At 62.7% G+C, this 15,013-nt stretch overlaps 1 protein-coding gene across 5 annotated transcripts in view; it reads right to left on the reverse strand.

The window, feature by feature from the left end:
• Nucleotides 1–15,013, reverse strand: part of BIN1 (bridging integrator 1) — a 58,625-nt gene that overhangs the window by 11,956 nt on the left and 31,656 nt on the right. For all 5 annotated transcript variants that reach the window (XM_068545292.1, XM_068545291.1, XM_068545290.1 and 2 more), the window contains exons 3-9: nucleotides 10,550–10,604; nucleotides 10,236–10,330; nucleotides 9,685–9,780; nucleotides 8,509–8,616; nucleotides 3,565–3,650; nucleotides 3,293–3,368; nucleotides 1,839–1,921 (exon numbers count right to left, since the gene is read on the reverse strand). In XM_068545292.1, the coding sequence (XP_068401393.1) occupies nucleotides 1,839–1,921; nucleotides 3,293–3,368; nucleotides 3,565–3,650; nucleotides 8,509–8,616; nucleotides 9,685–9,780; nucleotides 10,236–10,330; nucleotides 10,550–10,604 (599 nt within the window). The remainder of the gene's footprint in view (nucleotides 1–1,838; nucleotides 1,922–3,292; nucleotides 3,369–3,564; nucleotides 3,651–8,508; nucleotides 8,617–9,684; nucleotides 9,781–10,235; nucleotides 10,331–10,549; nucleotides 10,605–15,013) is intronic.

A 15,013-nucleotide genomic window follows, 5' to 3' on the forward strand; every position in this document is an offset into this window, starting at 1 on the left:
GCTGCCCGGGGTCCAGCCACAGGAGCTCTGCCACCCGCCCGCCCTGCCCTGCCCGGGGTCCAGCCACAGGAGCTCTGCCACCCGCCCGCCCTGCCCTGCCCGGGGTCCAGCCACAGGAGCTCTGACACCCGCCTGCCCTGCCCGGGGTCCAGCCACAGGAGCTCTGACACCCGCCCACCCGCCCTGCCCGGGGTCCAGCCACAGGAGCTCTGCCACCCGCCTGCCCTGCCCGGGGTCCAGCCACAGGAGCTCTGCCACCCGCCCGCCCGCCCTGCCCGGGGTCCAGCCACAGGAGCTCTGCCACCCGCCCGCCCTGCCCTGCCCGGGGTCCAGCCACAGGAGCTCTGCCACCCGCCCGCCCTGCCCTGCCCGGGGTCCAGCCACAGGAGCTCTGCCACCCGCCCGCCCTGCCCTGCCCGGGGTCCAGCCACAGGAGCTCTGCCACCCGCCCGCCCTGCCCTGCCCGGGGTCCAGCCACAGGAGCTCTGCCACCCGCCCGCCCTGCCCTGCCCGGGGTCCAGCCACAGGAGCTCTGCCACCCGCCCGCCCTGCCCTGCCCGGGGTCCAGCCACAGGAGCTCTGCCACCCGCCCGCCCTGCCCTGCCCGGGGTCCAGCCACAGGAGCTCTGCCACCCGCCCGCCCTGCCCTGCCCGGGGTCCAGCCACAGGAGCTCTGCCACCCGCCCGCCCTGCCCTGCCCGGGGTCCAGCCACAGGAGCTCTGCCACCCGCCCGCCCTGCCCTGCCCTGCCCGGGGTCCAGCCACAGGAGCTCTGCCACCCGCCCGCCCTGCCCTGCCCGGGGTCCAGCCACAGGAGCTCTGCCACCCGCCCGCCCTGCCCGGGGTCCAGCCACAGGAGCTCTGGGGCCCAAGGACCGGGATCAGCGGGCCAGCGGGGGGACCCTGGGAGAGGTGGCATCCTGGCTGCCCACTTTGCTGCAAAGGAGGCTCACAAGCCCCCACGGCCCTTCCTCTCCCCTCAGACCAGCCCCTTCCCAAGGCGGCCTGGCCCCCGCTGCCTGCACTGCCCGGGGGGGGCGGCGCCCTCCACCCTCCTCACCCATCCTGGACGCGCCACCATGACCTCCAGGCCAGGCGGTGACCTGGGAAACACGTTTTGGCCTTTATTGCCCCCAGGGCACCCTGTGGGCCGCTGCCTCCCTCACACGTACTGTGCTTTCAGGGGAGAAGAGGAACAGCGACATTTCACTGAATATTGACTGCCCTCCTCCTCCTAGGGGACACCCCAATTACCCCAAGAACCAGACGCAATCACCCCGCCTTGTAGACGAGGAGGGCGAGGTGCCCCGCTGCTCTCCACGCTGTGCTGCGATGCACAGCAGCTCACGGACAGAAAGGAAGGGAGATCTCGGACTTGCTGTGGTTTCCCACGGGCCACGGCCGAGGGCCGGGTGTTTCCCCTCCTCCCTGGAGCTCTCCCCTCAGGAAGCAGGGCTCCCCTCCGGGCAGAGGGCAGGAACAAGCCCCCCCCCATCGGGGCCTTGGATAAGGTTGGGGCCACGCCCCCGCTCTACGAGGAGGCTCCCTTCCCACTGGGCTGAATCATTTAGTCCCCGGGCCCAGCTGCAAAGCTGCACAGGCACCCTGACTGCTGCCCCTCAGATAGGGAAGCCAGGCCCAGGCAGGGGAGCTGCAGGCTGCCCGGGATAGCTCCTTCCCAGGTGGGACACGGCGTGGAGGAGCAGGGGCGCCCTCACCTGCTCCCCTGAGCACAGCGAGGCCAAGCCAGAAAGGACCTCGGCAAAGAGCCCGGCCCCGGACCACACCTCCCTCAGCCCCCAGCAGCCCTCTGCGGGGGACGGGGGCGCGTCACTCACCTGGGCTGGGCCTTGATCGTGAAGGTGTTGCTCCCATGCTGCTTCTCCAGGCTGACCAGCACATCGCTGAGGTTCTGGCTGAGCTGCAGGAGGGACAGCAAGCCGGCTGGGTGGGGGCCACCGAGCAGCCCCCTCTCTCCCTAGTGACATCCCTGCTTCTCTTCCTCCCGACCAGCCCCGCCCCTGTGCCCCTGCCCCAGTCAGGAGCAAGCTCTTCTCTCCCCATCACTGGGGGCAGGGAACCAGCACACCTGTCCCAGAAAACCCACAGGAAAAAAGGAGGAGGCAGTGGGCTGCCCTGCGAACAGCTACTGTTTCTGGGACCACCTTTTTCTTCTTCCTACTTACAGGCGTTTCCCAAAAATGCCCCATAGAGCTTGTACTGTTTTTATTTTTTTTCAATTGTTTTTGCAAATTAACTATTGATCCTAATTGTTAAATCACTTGCCAAGATGCTTTCAGGCCACGTTACAACTGCCAGAGGTCTCACCAAAAGCCCAGGCAAGACGAGGGGTTTACCCCATGCACCTCGTGATTCTCTTTACTGAGTATACTTCCCTCTGCTTTAGCCACTAGGAAGCCCAGAACTGAATTTTCCTCCCAATTTACATAAATGTTTTCTTCCCAAAACACCTCTCTCTGTTTTTTTAAATTTTTTTACAAGTTGTCTCAAATCTTTGAAGGGAAGAAGAAAAAGTAGGAAGGAAAGGGAAGGCCTACCAGGCAGGAAACCATACTGAGGGTGGTCACTCAGGACAGGCCCCAAGCTGGCAAAAGCCCTCCTCCTGCCCTGGGCCTGGAATGCCCCACAATCACTTCATTCCTCTGGGCCCAGGAGACAAAGTCAGGTCCACCCACGGCACAGGGAGGGAGGGAGCTGCCAACGCCAGGTTTCTCCACCTCAGCTTTGCAGCTTAACTGCCAGTTTAATCAAAATGAAGACAACACAACATAGGAATTTAAGCTAATCCAACCCCTTCTTACGCCAGATTCTATAGATAGAGCAGACTTGTTTCAGTGTCTTAAGAAACATGAAAACACATTTTTTTAATTGGGAAAATTTTAGTAATTTATTTATTATCTGTCTACAAATTGGAAAACTGCCACCATTTTCTGACACTGAGCTCCCTGGGCCAAGGCTGCCTGAGAGCACGTTTCCAGTTTGAGGGTGGCGGGCTCCACCCAGGCAAGGAGAATAGAACTTGGAGCAGGGAGGGGGCCGGGGCTGGACCCCTGGGGCCCACTCGCAGCCTCCCCAGAGCACCCAGCAGCTCCCACTGGGCCCTGACACTCTGTTCCTTGAGGACTGGGCCCTGACACTGTTTCTCAGGGGCCCAGAGGGTCCCTCTGTGGTCACCAGCATGTGTCCAACCCCAGCAGGGAAGAGGAAGCTCGGCCCACCCATGTCTCTGACCCTGGCCCTTGGCAGGTGGAGCACAGCCCAGGGGCACTACCTTACTCATCTCCTTGTGGAAGTTCTCCTCCAGGCCTGCGATGCTCTGAAACGTGTTGACATAGAAACCCACACGGCTGCAGCGGGGAGGGAAGAAAGGCCAGGTGAACTGCAGGTCAGGGTGGGCAGCCCAGGAGAGCCACATGGGCTGCTTTGCCTCCACCCTCACCGGACCCAGCCCTGGGAGGGCACGGAGCAGGGCAGGCAGAATGGCCATGCCGCCTCAGGAGGGGAGGGCGGCCGAGGCTCAGCCCGCCACCTCCCGCCCCTCACCTGTTCCACAGGGACGGCAGCTCCTCCTGCAGATCCACATTCATCTCCTCAAACACCTTCTGGGCTTTGATGAGCTCCTCCTCGGCCTGGGGGGCGGGATAGGTCATTCCCCTCTGCCGGGCCTCTGTCCCAGCCCACCCAGGCTAGGCCAGGCCCACCCCAAGGCCCTGCCCCGCCCCCCCCCCCCCCCCCCGCAGTGCACGGGACCAGGGCTCGGGCAAGATGGAGGTTGAAGTGGATGTGGACGCCCAGGCAGACCTCCCCATGCAGCCCCTCGGGCCCCTGCAGCCAGGCCCGTCGGGGGCATTCCGGGCAGGGGCGGGCAGAGCAGCCATGGCCAAAGGGAGAACCCCCTCCCCACCCCCCCGCATCTGGCCCAGGTGCGCCCAGAAGGAGGTGAGGGGGCAGCACAGCCAAGAAGGCATGAGACAAGGGACAAAGGGGGCTGGGGCACAGGAAGGGGCAGAGGCCCCAGACCCAGCCAGCTGGGACCCTGCTCACTTCCAGGGGAACCTCTCTCAGGCGAGGAGTCCGCATGCCGCCCAGCTCTCTGGCCCCAGCCCGCGCCGGCCCCTCTGACTATTCCTTCCCTCCTCTCCCAGGTCTGTCCCTACTCAGCCTCAACCACCAGCCTGACTTGGCCTCCCTGGGAGAGTCTTTCCTACCCTCTCCCGACCCCTGTCTCCTCTGTGACCCTTCCCCACCAGACTGAGGCCAGAGGCAGCAGATCGGACACGTCCACAAGAGGCAGGGGAGAGGCAGGGGAGGAGGGAGCCGGGCTGCTGGGCAGGGGGCCTGCACCCACTCCCAAGGCCTGGGGACTGGGCGCCGGCCGGGCGCCCTCCAGGCCTGCCCACACCCACCAGGCGGTGGCGCTAAGACCCCATCACAGAGCCCAAGAAAGGAGCTTGGCGAGGGCTGAGCCCAGGGTAGGGGTGATCACAGACCCCGGCCCCAGAAAGGGCTCGGCTAGCACATTCCGGAGGGCGCTGCAGGAAACAGTGACTCAGGGGGGTTGACTTGGATTCAGGCTCTGAGTCACAGCCCAGGAACGAACGTGGAGGCCTCGCCCAGGAGAAAACTCCCCTCCAGCAGCCTCACGTTCGAAGGCCAACTGGCCAGAACCGCCACACTGCCACAGAGCACACCCAAGCTGCCCCATCCAACTTGAGCCCCCCAGCTGTCCCATCCAGCTTCAGGCACCAGCATCAGCCCGAGTCAGGGCCTACCCCCCGCTGTGCCGGGGCCGAGCCGTGGTGAATTTGGGGGTGGGATTTGGAGGGAAGAAGGGCCACCATGCTCCTGACTACATGACCTTCAGGTTGCTGGAACTTGCTAGAGTGAGCAAGAGCACCTCGCCTCACTTTTTAAAATCTCATTTAAAAATTAAAGGGAGTCCACAGAAGACTAATAAAAACAAATATTATCCAAAAAAAAATTAAAGGGAGAATAGGAAATAAAAGAAATGTCTCTAAGCATGCATGCCTCGGGCCCCTCCTGGAATGGGCCAGATCTGCAGTGCCCTCCAGGCCATGGGCCACATCATCCCTGCCTCAGTCCTCTGAGAATCCCAGTGCCTGATGGGGGGCTACTACCCACACTTCCAGCCTCCAGCACCTCACACTGTCACGTGGGCCTCCCACCCAAGTACCCACAGGCCAGCTCAAGTCCCACATCCTCCAGGACCACCTTGACCGCCCCGGCTCCTGCAGCCACAGAGACCACCGCTCTGGTCCCCACAATGCTGGTCCTAACTCCCCAAATGGACAAGCATAGCCAAGACAGTGGCGAACAGCACAGCAGCTCGTAGCTGTGCAGCAAGCGCTGTTCACACACCCAGCAATGCGGCAAAGGGCAGGGTGGCTCCGTTTTAGAGTTCCTAGAAGTCAGGGCCTGTGTCTTTTATTCCCTTTGAGTCACATTCCTCATATCCTGGCTCTTTCAGAAACACCAGGGGTGGCAGGAGGTGGGGGGAGAGCTGTCCATTGCTGGGGAGGCCCTGCAGCCCTGGTGGCTCCACTACCCGCCGGCGGACATGGAGAGCCGTGGGAAAGCTCGCCATGCAGCAGGGCCCCGGGGCCCTACAGGCAGGTTTGGGGAGGCCCCAGCACACATGGAGAGCAGCTCGGAACCAGCCCAGGGGACGTCCGGAGCTGGCCGGCTCAGGAGAGCACAGACTCAGGAGGTGGCACTGTCTCCCCAAAGTCAAGTCAGCCAGCAGGGCAGCCCCGGGACCCCAAGTGCCCCAGCTCACTGCCAGCCAAAGGCCTGAAGGCTCCCCAGCCTCCAGCCAGGCGTGAGGCAGGGTGGGGCAGAAGGAGGAGAGGCTCAAAAGAAAACTGGATCCAAATGGGAATGTCAATTTGGCCGAAAGGCGAAACATCTGCAGTCCAACATGCAAAGATGAGATCCCGTGCCTTGGCCTCCCCCAGCGATCCTCCGGGGCCGATCCTCCAGGGCGGGGGCCTGGGGGCCCTCCAGCAGGATCCCCAGCCACACCCATCCGGGGAGCCCCAAAGCGGCCACGGCCACCACCCCAAGCCCCACAGTCTCCCAGGGGCTTCTCCCACAGGACAAAAATGTTCACCTGGCAACCGTGCCAAACCCGTCTCAGGGAAAATTATGCAGAAATCCTGGCTCTGGGTGAGTGGCCCCATTCCCCCTCCAGCCAGAAGTCCTGAACTCTACAGGCAGGACAGGCCACTCCAGCCCCTCGGCCCTCCTCCACCTCCTCCAGCAGGGGAGGACACGGGCCTGTCCAAGACTCCCCCGGCCATTTCCCGCAGACCCTGGAGAGGTGAGGCTGTGAACAGCTCAGTGCCTCCAAAGTCGGCCCACAGCTTTGGCCTAAAAGACATCAGGCAGCAGTAGCCACAAGCCCACGCGGAGCCCAGAGTTCTCCATATCACAGGCATTCAATACGTGTGGGTTGAAGGTGAGGAAATCAGAGGGTGGCCCAGATAAAAGGGGGCAGCTGCCCAGAGCGAAACCCCACCTCCTGGGTGGGGCCTCTGTCGCCTGCCCCCACCCCAGGACCACGAAGGGGTGCTACAGCCTGGTCAGTTTCACCGGACTGAGAACCACGAGGCCACCTCTCCCAGGGCACTGCATCGTGGTCCTCGGCCACACTGTGCTCACCCAGGACCCGGCCCATTCCGAGGTATTGCCAGGATAGTAGTTATCACTCACGACGACTTTCGTACAAGGAGCCTCCTCCAGGAAGCCCTCAGGGACCACTGTGATGTGGACTGTTTGCCCTCCATGAAATTCCCAAAGAGCCAATCCTCTCGGCCCCAGGCCTCAGCATCCCAGCCAGACCGAAGAGCCTTCCCAGCGTCCTTTCCAGGGGCACCATGGGGCCTACAGGTCCACTTACAAGGGTCACCATGACTCTGGCCAGCTGTGGCAGGACCACCCACATGGAGCCCCGGGCCAGGGAGCCAGGATAATGACCCAGGGCTTGAATCAGGTGAGCCCCAACTCAGGCACTAAGCGGCTCTGAGACCTTGGGCAGGAGATTCTGCCTCTCTGGGCAGGTTTGTCTCCTCTGTAAATTCAGGGCAACCTCACAGTTCTTATGAAGCTTGAAGGACAATGCATTAAAGACACCACAGCCCTCCCCGCAAGAGCCCTCACAGAGAACAAAGGTTCCGAGGTTTTTCTGGGCTCCTGGAGGCTAGGATTTCAGTGTCGGTCCCAGAACAACCAGAGCCCCGGGCGCCACGCAACAGAGGTGGGCCCATCCCAGGTCACCCAGAGCCCCAGCCTCTGTCCGCTTCCTGCATTGGACCTCAGATCTCAGAAGCAGGAGCTCTCGCAGCAGAGACATATGAAAACAGCCCTGCCTCCCAACCCTGGAGGAGCCCTCCCCCGCCCCCCCCCCCCACCCAGGGTGTCTGGGCAGATGGGCGCCCAGCACCACCCAGCACCAAGGACAGGACGACAAACCAGAAAGTGCCAGCACGTGCAAGGTTAGAAGCCAGTGTCACCTGATTTCGGAGCAGGTTAGTTTGAGCTACGAGATGAGCCTGCAGTTTGCCTTGGCACCACTGGGGGGCGGCTTTCTCAAGCAGCGAGACAGGCTGGGGGTGGGGAGGGGAGGTCAAGGTCAAGGCCAAGGAGCATAGAGAAACAGGAGGGAGGTGGGGAGAAAGAAACAGAGACACAGACATTAAACACCACGTCCAAACAGTCTCCAGTGCAGTGACAGACACCTGCCACCCTCCAGAGGGCCGGCCCCCCAGAGCAGGTAAAGGCCCCGAGGCTGAGAATTAAGGGGTGCCCCGAGCGGGGCGGAGAAGGGGGTGAACTCCAACTGCAAAGCAAAATGTGAGAATCGTTAGCAGGGGCAGAGGGGCTCAGCAAGCGCAGTCCTGCCCCGGGCTGGGCGGGGGGCTCCGCCCTCAGACCCTCACCTGGAGAGTGTGTGTGCAACCTTCACCCCACCCCCCACCCCCAGCTTGTTCCAGCTGTGTCAGGGTCGCCTGGGATCCGGTGAAGGAATTCCAGCCAGAGCACGCCAGGCCGGGAGGGGCTGGGCCAGTGAAACCCAAGCCAGGCCTGTTCTCATCCTGGAAAGCAGCCTCAGAGCAGGCGGAGGGGCCAGGGGCCAGGGCGCCACTACGGGATGGGCCAGGAGGGGGGCCTCACCCAGGGACCCACAAGAGCCTCTCACTCAGGCCCTGGGCCCAGCGCCGTCCCCACCCCAGCTCTTCGGCCAGAACGACCAACCGGGACTAGTCCCCAGCCGTGAAGCCATCTGGCAAGGGCGTTGAGGATGCCCGCAGGCCAGGGCGCAGTGACAAACAAGCCTGCAAAGGGTGCCGGTGAACGCAGCACAGGAAGAAGGCTCCCCGGGGTGGGGGTGGGGGGACCTGGGACCCCTGCGGCCCTGCTGCCCCTCCCTGGAGACTCCCCGGCAGCACCCAACACCCCCAGCCTTACCTTAGCAATTTTGGCTTCATCCTTCTTTTTGGCCGTTTGGAGGGACTCGTAATGGTGCCGGGCACTGTCGAAGTCCACCAGCTTCCGCCCGCGCTTGGCGATGCGTGACTGGGGGACAGAGGAGGAGGGGGCTGAACAGGGCCTGGCGCCCACGCTGACATGCTGACCCGGGGAAACTGGGTCACGGGCACGGTGACCCAGATGCACCCGGAGGGCTCAGGGCAGCTGACTGCAGGCTCAAGTCCGTCTAACACGTGCCTGAGACTGTCTCTCGGACGTTTCTGGTGGCCAAGAGCTCACCCTTCGAGGCAGTCCGTGCCCTCTGCGGTCCTTTCTCATATGGAGGTCCTCGCAACAGTGAACCGTTTTTGTCAGTTCCTGCCAGCCGTGTCCGATGAGCCTCTCCTCCCTTGGCCCTCAGCTCCTTAAAGAGGCCTCCTGGGCCTCGGGCTTCTCTCCCCCTGGGCCACCACCACCTGCCTCCCTCCTACTCTCCCCGTAAGGCACCTTTGGGAGCCTGAGGCATCTGCACTGGGTGGCCGAGGGGGCCAGCGTGGAGTGGGACCCCTGCACCCAACCACCCAGGGGATCGGGTCCAGCACTACGGTCACCACCTGAGCTCCACACAACTCTGCTTGCATGTCCGGAGTACCCGGGGTCCCAGTCACCTCGGCGGAGATCCTGGCCCACTGACGGGTCCTAACTCACCCGGGCCCAGCAAAGGCAGCTGGCTTTTTGAACACGCGAAGTCGCACAAATACACCCAGGTAAGAGGCGACACGCACAACTATACACACCTTCCCTTCCAAGCACACAGAGCCTAGCACAGGGCACACATGCCCAGGCATTCCAGCCCCTTAGTACACCTCATCAACCCTACAGGCACTCCACAGGGACACGGCCACACACTTACATGCCCCATGCGGTCTCTTTCCATAGTCTGGAGACCCAAAGGTACAGGGCTTCCAGCTCAGAAAGGCCCAGCTCTGGGGGCTGGCAGGCTGGTCTCAGAGGGAGCAGCCCTGGAGGATGAATTGCCAGGCGAGGGGGGAGGCCTGCCTTCAGCCCCGGGCTGCCCTCTCCCCCGCCCCGGCACCCCCGTCCCTCTCTCCCTCCCCAGCTCCCCGACACAGGCTGCCAGGCCGAAGCAGGGTGGACAGACCAAGCGCCTCTCACCTTGATGTCAGGGAACTGGCCCAGGTACGTGTCCATGGTCAGCAGCGCCTGGTCCACCAGCTTCTGGTGGTAATCCACCCAGAGCAGGTCATTGTTCTGCAGGAGGCAAGAGCACAGCAGTGTGCACCGGGGGAGCTGGCCCACAGCCGGCCCGGCTCTCACCTCCCAGGGGCCCGGGGGCCAGCTCGGCCCGTCGCTTCCCGGCTGGGCGGCTCCTCAGAGCCTCAGCCTCCTCGTCTGTAAAATGGGGTCACACCTCCTGCCTTTTCACAAGGTGACCACGAGGATCAGATAAGCCCGGGGCTGGTGGGGCCGGGGTGGGAGGCTTCCTGAGCCAGGAGACACAACACAGAGAGGAGAGGTGCCTCAGGATCTCATCAGGAAACCCATCTCAGCACGAGGGCTGTCAGAGGAGAAAATGGACCCTGAGAGAGGGAGGTGGACTTGCCCAAGAGCACACAGCACGTGGGGACCAGTAGGGTGCGACGGGCGGCCAGCTGAGGTCAGAAGGGCCCTTGGGGAAGGGCCGAGGCCACCGGTCCCACACTCACCTCAGCAATCTTGTTCGCCTCATCCCTGCCAGGCCAGTCAGGCTCGTACACCTCCTGCAGGCACTCATTCAGCTTCTTGGAGGCCTCATGCATGGCTGTGGGGCAGAAGGGCCATGCTGCAGCCAGGGCCATGGGGAGCCCTGATTGGGGGGGTGGGGGGGATTTACCCTTGCCCCACCCCTGAAGTCCCAGGAGGTAGGTGGACATCCCTGACTGCTGCCCCTTCCCAGCTCTGCGCCCATCAGCTCCACATGGGGGGGCCCCCTCTCTGCGTCCCAGGAGGCCCGCCCATCCAGGCCAGGTCTGCCCCTTACCTTTGACTGAGGCCAGGTAGGTCCGGAGATCCTTCTGCAGCCGGGTGCCCTCCGTCTGCAAAGAGGCAGACGAGAAGAAGGTGAGGGCCTGGGGCACAGCCCACACCTGCCCTCTGCCTCCTGCACCTCATGGACACCCGCCACGGATGGGCTGTCCACGGCAAGGCACTGGGGGCCTACAGGATACCAGATAGGAAAACGCCCCACGCCAGGGCATGGCAGCTATCACCTCTCTGGTCACTGACACACTGAGCTCCCTCTCAGGAGCCCTGTGCCCGAAGGAACAGTCACCCAAGGGTGTCCGCACCTTCTCTCTCAGACACTATTCTCAGCCCTGTGAGGAAGGCAAGAAGACAGAGACCCCTCCACCCTGGACGAGACACTGGAGCACGGCCGAAGGCCACACACACGCACAGACCAGGTGTAGGATGGGACCAGCATGTGGCAGGCCTGCCCTCGGGTAACCATGAACCAGGCGACCAACAAGCCGAGGAACACGACTGGGGGTACAGGAACCACCCAGCACCTTGTCCTGAAAGCTTAGGTGGTTGGTGCCTGAGGCCAGCGGACTCCCACTGCATCCCACCAGGGTCAGGAGGGTTCTGATGGGGAGAGGAGAGGTCCGGAAGGGGAGGCCTTTGGAAGGAGTGCAGAGAAGTGTGGGGGTCATGTCCAGGCCTCTCGGGACACTGGCCCAGCTGAGAGGGAAGATGTAGGAGGAAAGGGTGATGAGGGAGAATGCGCCAGAGAGTGAAGCACCCTGAGCTGGGAGGGCAGCTCCCAGGGCTTCCTGGCACAGCAGGCAGGGCCAGCAGAGAGGGTGGAACCACAGGCACAGCGTCAGCTCCCTCTGGCCATCAGCACCACAGAGGGCAGGAGCAGGAAAGCTGAGCTCCAGGTGCGAGGAGGGGTGAGCAGGCTGAGGCCAGCGGGGAAGGTCTGAGACCACCGCCAGGGAGATGCTGAAGTTTTCAGAAGCCGTGTGGAAAGGCGGAGAAAGCACACATAGGCTTTGGGGCCGTGAAGACCCAGCTCTGTCCCTTACTAGACACGTAGCCTCTCTCAGCCTCGGTCTCCTTGCCTGTCAGCTGGGTCGAATGACCCCGGCCTGGGAGACCACAAGCAAATGTGCGTCGAATGCCTGCAGGGGCGCCTGGCACATCACAGGCCTTCAGGGAAATGGCTTAAGCGAGCTGGGCCGGGCCCGAGGTCGTGAAGGCCAGCCAGCCTCAGGAAGTGGGCTGTACACTGAGGACGATGACGGGGGACCCAGGGGGACACAGGAGACCGGGGCCTCTGGAGGGCCGTGAACGGCAGAGCACGAGGCAGACCTCCTGGGCTCTCCCTACCCTGACACCAGCCTCCGCCTCAGTGACACCTTGTTTTGAAGTCCCTCCCCCTGGTGGAGGGTTAGATAGATGACAGCATCGAGCCACAGTCCCAGGAGACCTGCGCCCTTCCAGAGCTCCACCCGGCCAGCCTGGAGCTCCCGCAGGAGACGGAAGGTGGTGGTCCACCCCTGCAGGTCAAGCCTCCAGCCGAGGGCAGGCAGGGACCCAGCCCCCCTGCACAGGCTCACCCCCAGCACCCTCAAACCTCTCCTGTCCCCCTGCAAACAGGCCCCCCTCTTTACAGCCAGAGCCCTTTCCTCCTGCCCTGGTGTCCTCAGAGCTCCGGGCAGCAGCTGCTCAGTGGGGCCGGCACTTTCCACACAACCAGCTCTCAACACCACTGTTTCCACCTAATGAAGAGGAAACTGAGAGGTTGCATGACTTTCCCAGGGTCACACAGGCTCTCCCAGTGCCGGCAAGAACCTCCAAGACCTGGCCACTCAGGCGCCAGTTTGCTGAATGGGTCACGAAGGGGCCGGAACAGGCAGCTGCCTACTCGTTATGACGAATGCCTCCATGGGACAGCAGAGACACCGTGCAAGGAGGGTTTCAGCACATCACATTTAAAAAAAGGAAACCCTCTCCAAAACTCCAGTGGAGTTTTGGAGTATAAAACCCTGGCCTCACATAATTCTTAGGAACATCCAAGTTTGAGGTGTGCTGATTAAAGATTAAAGTACGAAACAAAAAGCCAATCCACAAGCATTCAAACCTCTCTGGAATTCCCTCAGGGATCGCATGTGGACCCCACGGGACTGAGGGACAAGGAAGGGTCCACCCCATTCCTGATGCAGCCTTCCCAGTCTTCACAATTCAGTGCTTTGGTGGTAGAGATGAAGATTTAAGTATGTTTGTGATGTGATGTCATTGTGTTCATCTGATGTCACAGAATCTTCCAGACCCAGCTTAGCCTCCATCATCTCACTCCCCTCCCCACCGTCCCCCAGCGTCTGTCTCCAATGCCCCCTGAGAAGAGGGTCGCCCGTGGGGTGGGTTGCCACGCTTGCCCAGGCTTCAGGCCCAGGCTTCAGGCCGTACCAGGGCCCCTTGTGCTTCCCAAACAAGGCCACGCTGTGAGCAGGCACGCTGGGTACAGATGTGCAAGGCCCGCCCTGTGCCAACTGCAGCTGGTCCCAGGGTCGATGCCCCCCACCCCGGGGCCCCCAGCCAGCTGCCTCCTCAGGCGGGCGCCCAAGCCAGCTCCCCTCCACACTGGCTCTGAGAAACAACTCTCCGGAGGCTCCTGGGCTCTGACAAACGCCTTGCAGAGCAGCTGGGGGAAGGATACAGTTCTGGAGCCACTGCCCCTCAGCCTGCTCTCCTGGCTCCGGACTTGGTAGTCTAGGAAGGGCACCACAGCCTGGGACCAACGGCAGGTGTGGCTCCATGGGGCGGCCAGCAGGCAGCCCATGTTCCCCCGAACCTCCCTCCAAAGGCTATCCCTGCCTCCCTGACATCAGCCCCCATCTCCCCAGGGAATCCAGGGGGCAGGGAAGTCCTCCCCTGCATGGACCTCTCTGGCTCCAGCTGACTCTTGCCCCTCTGCAATCAATGCCAGAGGATCTTCAAACGACAGATAGCCAGCGATGCCCCCTTGGAGCAGAGCCCTGGGTGCATCCTGGGGGATGAGAAGGAATCAGACCTGCCCCACCTCAGTGACAGATAAACAGCAACGATGAGCCCTGGGGTGCAAGGTCCAGGTGGCTCCTAGGAGGAAGAGCTTGGGCCACCTGGAGGACCCAGGATGGCTTCCGGGAGGGCCTGAGCTGGGTCTGAAGCACTCAGGTGGGCGGGAGTGTGAGCGGGCCCTCCAGGGTTCCACAGTGCAGGGACGGTTCGCGGGGGCAGGGACGCCGCAACTAACACTGAGCAGGCCCAGAGGAGCTGTGTCAACTGGGTCCCTGTGAGAGCAGGTGACAGCAAGGCGACCGGCACCCTCTCCTAGGACCCACCCCCATAGGAAGGGGTGGGAGAGTCACTTCCTTGAAGCCCAAACTCCCTGGCATCCTGAACTCAACTAGGGCTGGCCCACTAGGCCTGGTGTTCCCAGGTGAAGAGCAGGGTTCCCTGTGCTCAAGCTTCACCTGGCCTTTCCCAAGCCCCCCCGCCCCCGGGCAAGCCCTGCAGCTCCCTGAATTCACTCCCCTGAGAATAGTGACCCTCACACCTTTGTAAATCCTGAACCCCACCCCCACGTCCTAGTCATCTCCACACACCAATCAAATCCAGAACTGCCCAGCTGCCCTAACTCCTAAGGGAGGGTTACCCCAAGCCTCAAACGAGACCTCAAATTTGCCCACCCTGCTTCCACCCTTGGCCCCTGAGAAGCCGACCACCCCACCCAGCCTGAGGGCAGAGCACCAGCTCAAATGACCGCCCATGTCCACAGCCAGGGAGCCACCAGCACTGGCTATCTTTAGCCCTGGCCTCACTCCCCAGCCCCTCTGGGCAAAGATCAGTGAGTGACTCCTTGCCCAGAGCCAGGGACCCAGAGGGGACTTCAGAGTTCTTGTTCAAACCTCTGTTTTGCAAGTGAGAAATCTGAGGCCCAAGGGGCAAGGGCTCACACAGAGCCACACAGCCAGTAGATGTCTCTGTTCTGGGCCTTGAAACATTACTGGCCTGGGGGACAAGCAGCCATGGGGGCTCCCAACCCTGCTCTGGGAAACCCCTCAGTTCAGCTTCTCTGGCAGGTGAGGGTAGACTTGGTCCTGGGCCCTTTCCCAGCTGGCACCCCGGCCCTCCCCCGGCAGGCTCCCCGGCCCTCCCCCAGCAGGCTCCCCGGCCCACTATTTGCTCTGCAGCCCTCTCTCCCAGCATGCTCCCAGCCCCCTCCCAGCTGTTCCTTTCCTTCTCCCAGCCTGCTCCCGGCTCTTTCCCAGCATGCACCCCTACCCTCTTTCAGCTGCTCCCCTGCCCTCTCCCAGCTGCTCCCCTGCCCTCTCCCAGCATGCACCCCAGCCCTCCCCCAGCAGGCTCCCCGGCCCACTATTTGCTCTGCAGCCCTCTCTCCCAGCATGCTCCCAGCCCCCTCCCAGCTGTTCCCTTCCTTCTCCCAGCATGCACCCGGCTC

This window comes from Eschrichtius robustus, chromosome 5 (genome assembly GCF_028021215.1).
Source record: "Eschrichtius robustus isolate mEscRob2 chromosome 5, mEscRob2.pri, whole genome shotgun sequence".
Taxonomy (NCBI): Eukaryota; Metazoa; Chordata; class Mammalia; order Artiodactyla; family Eschrichtiidae; genus Eschrichtius; species Eschrichtius robustus.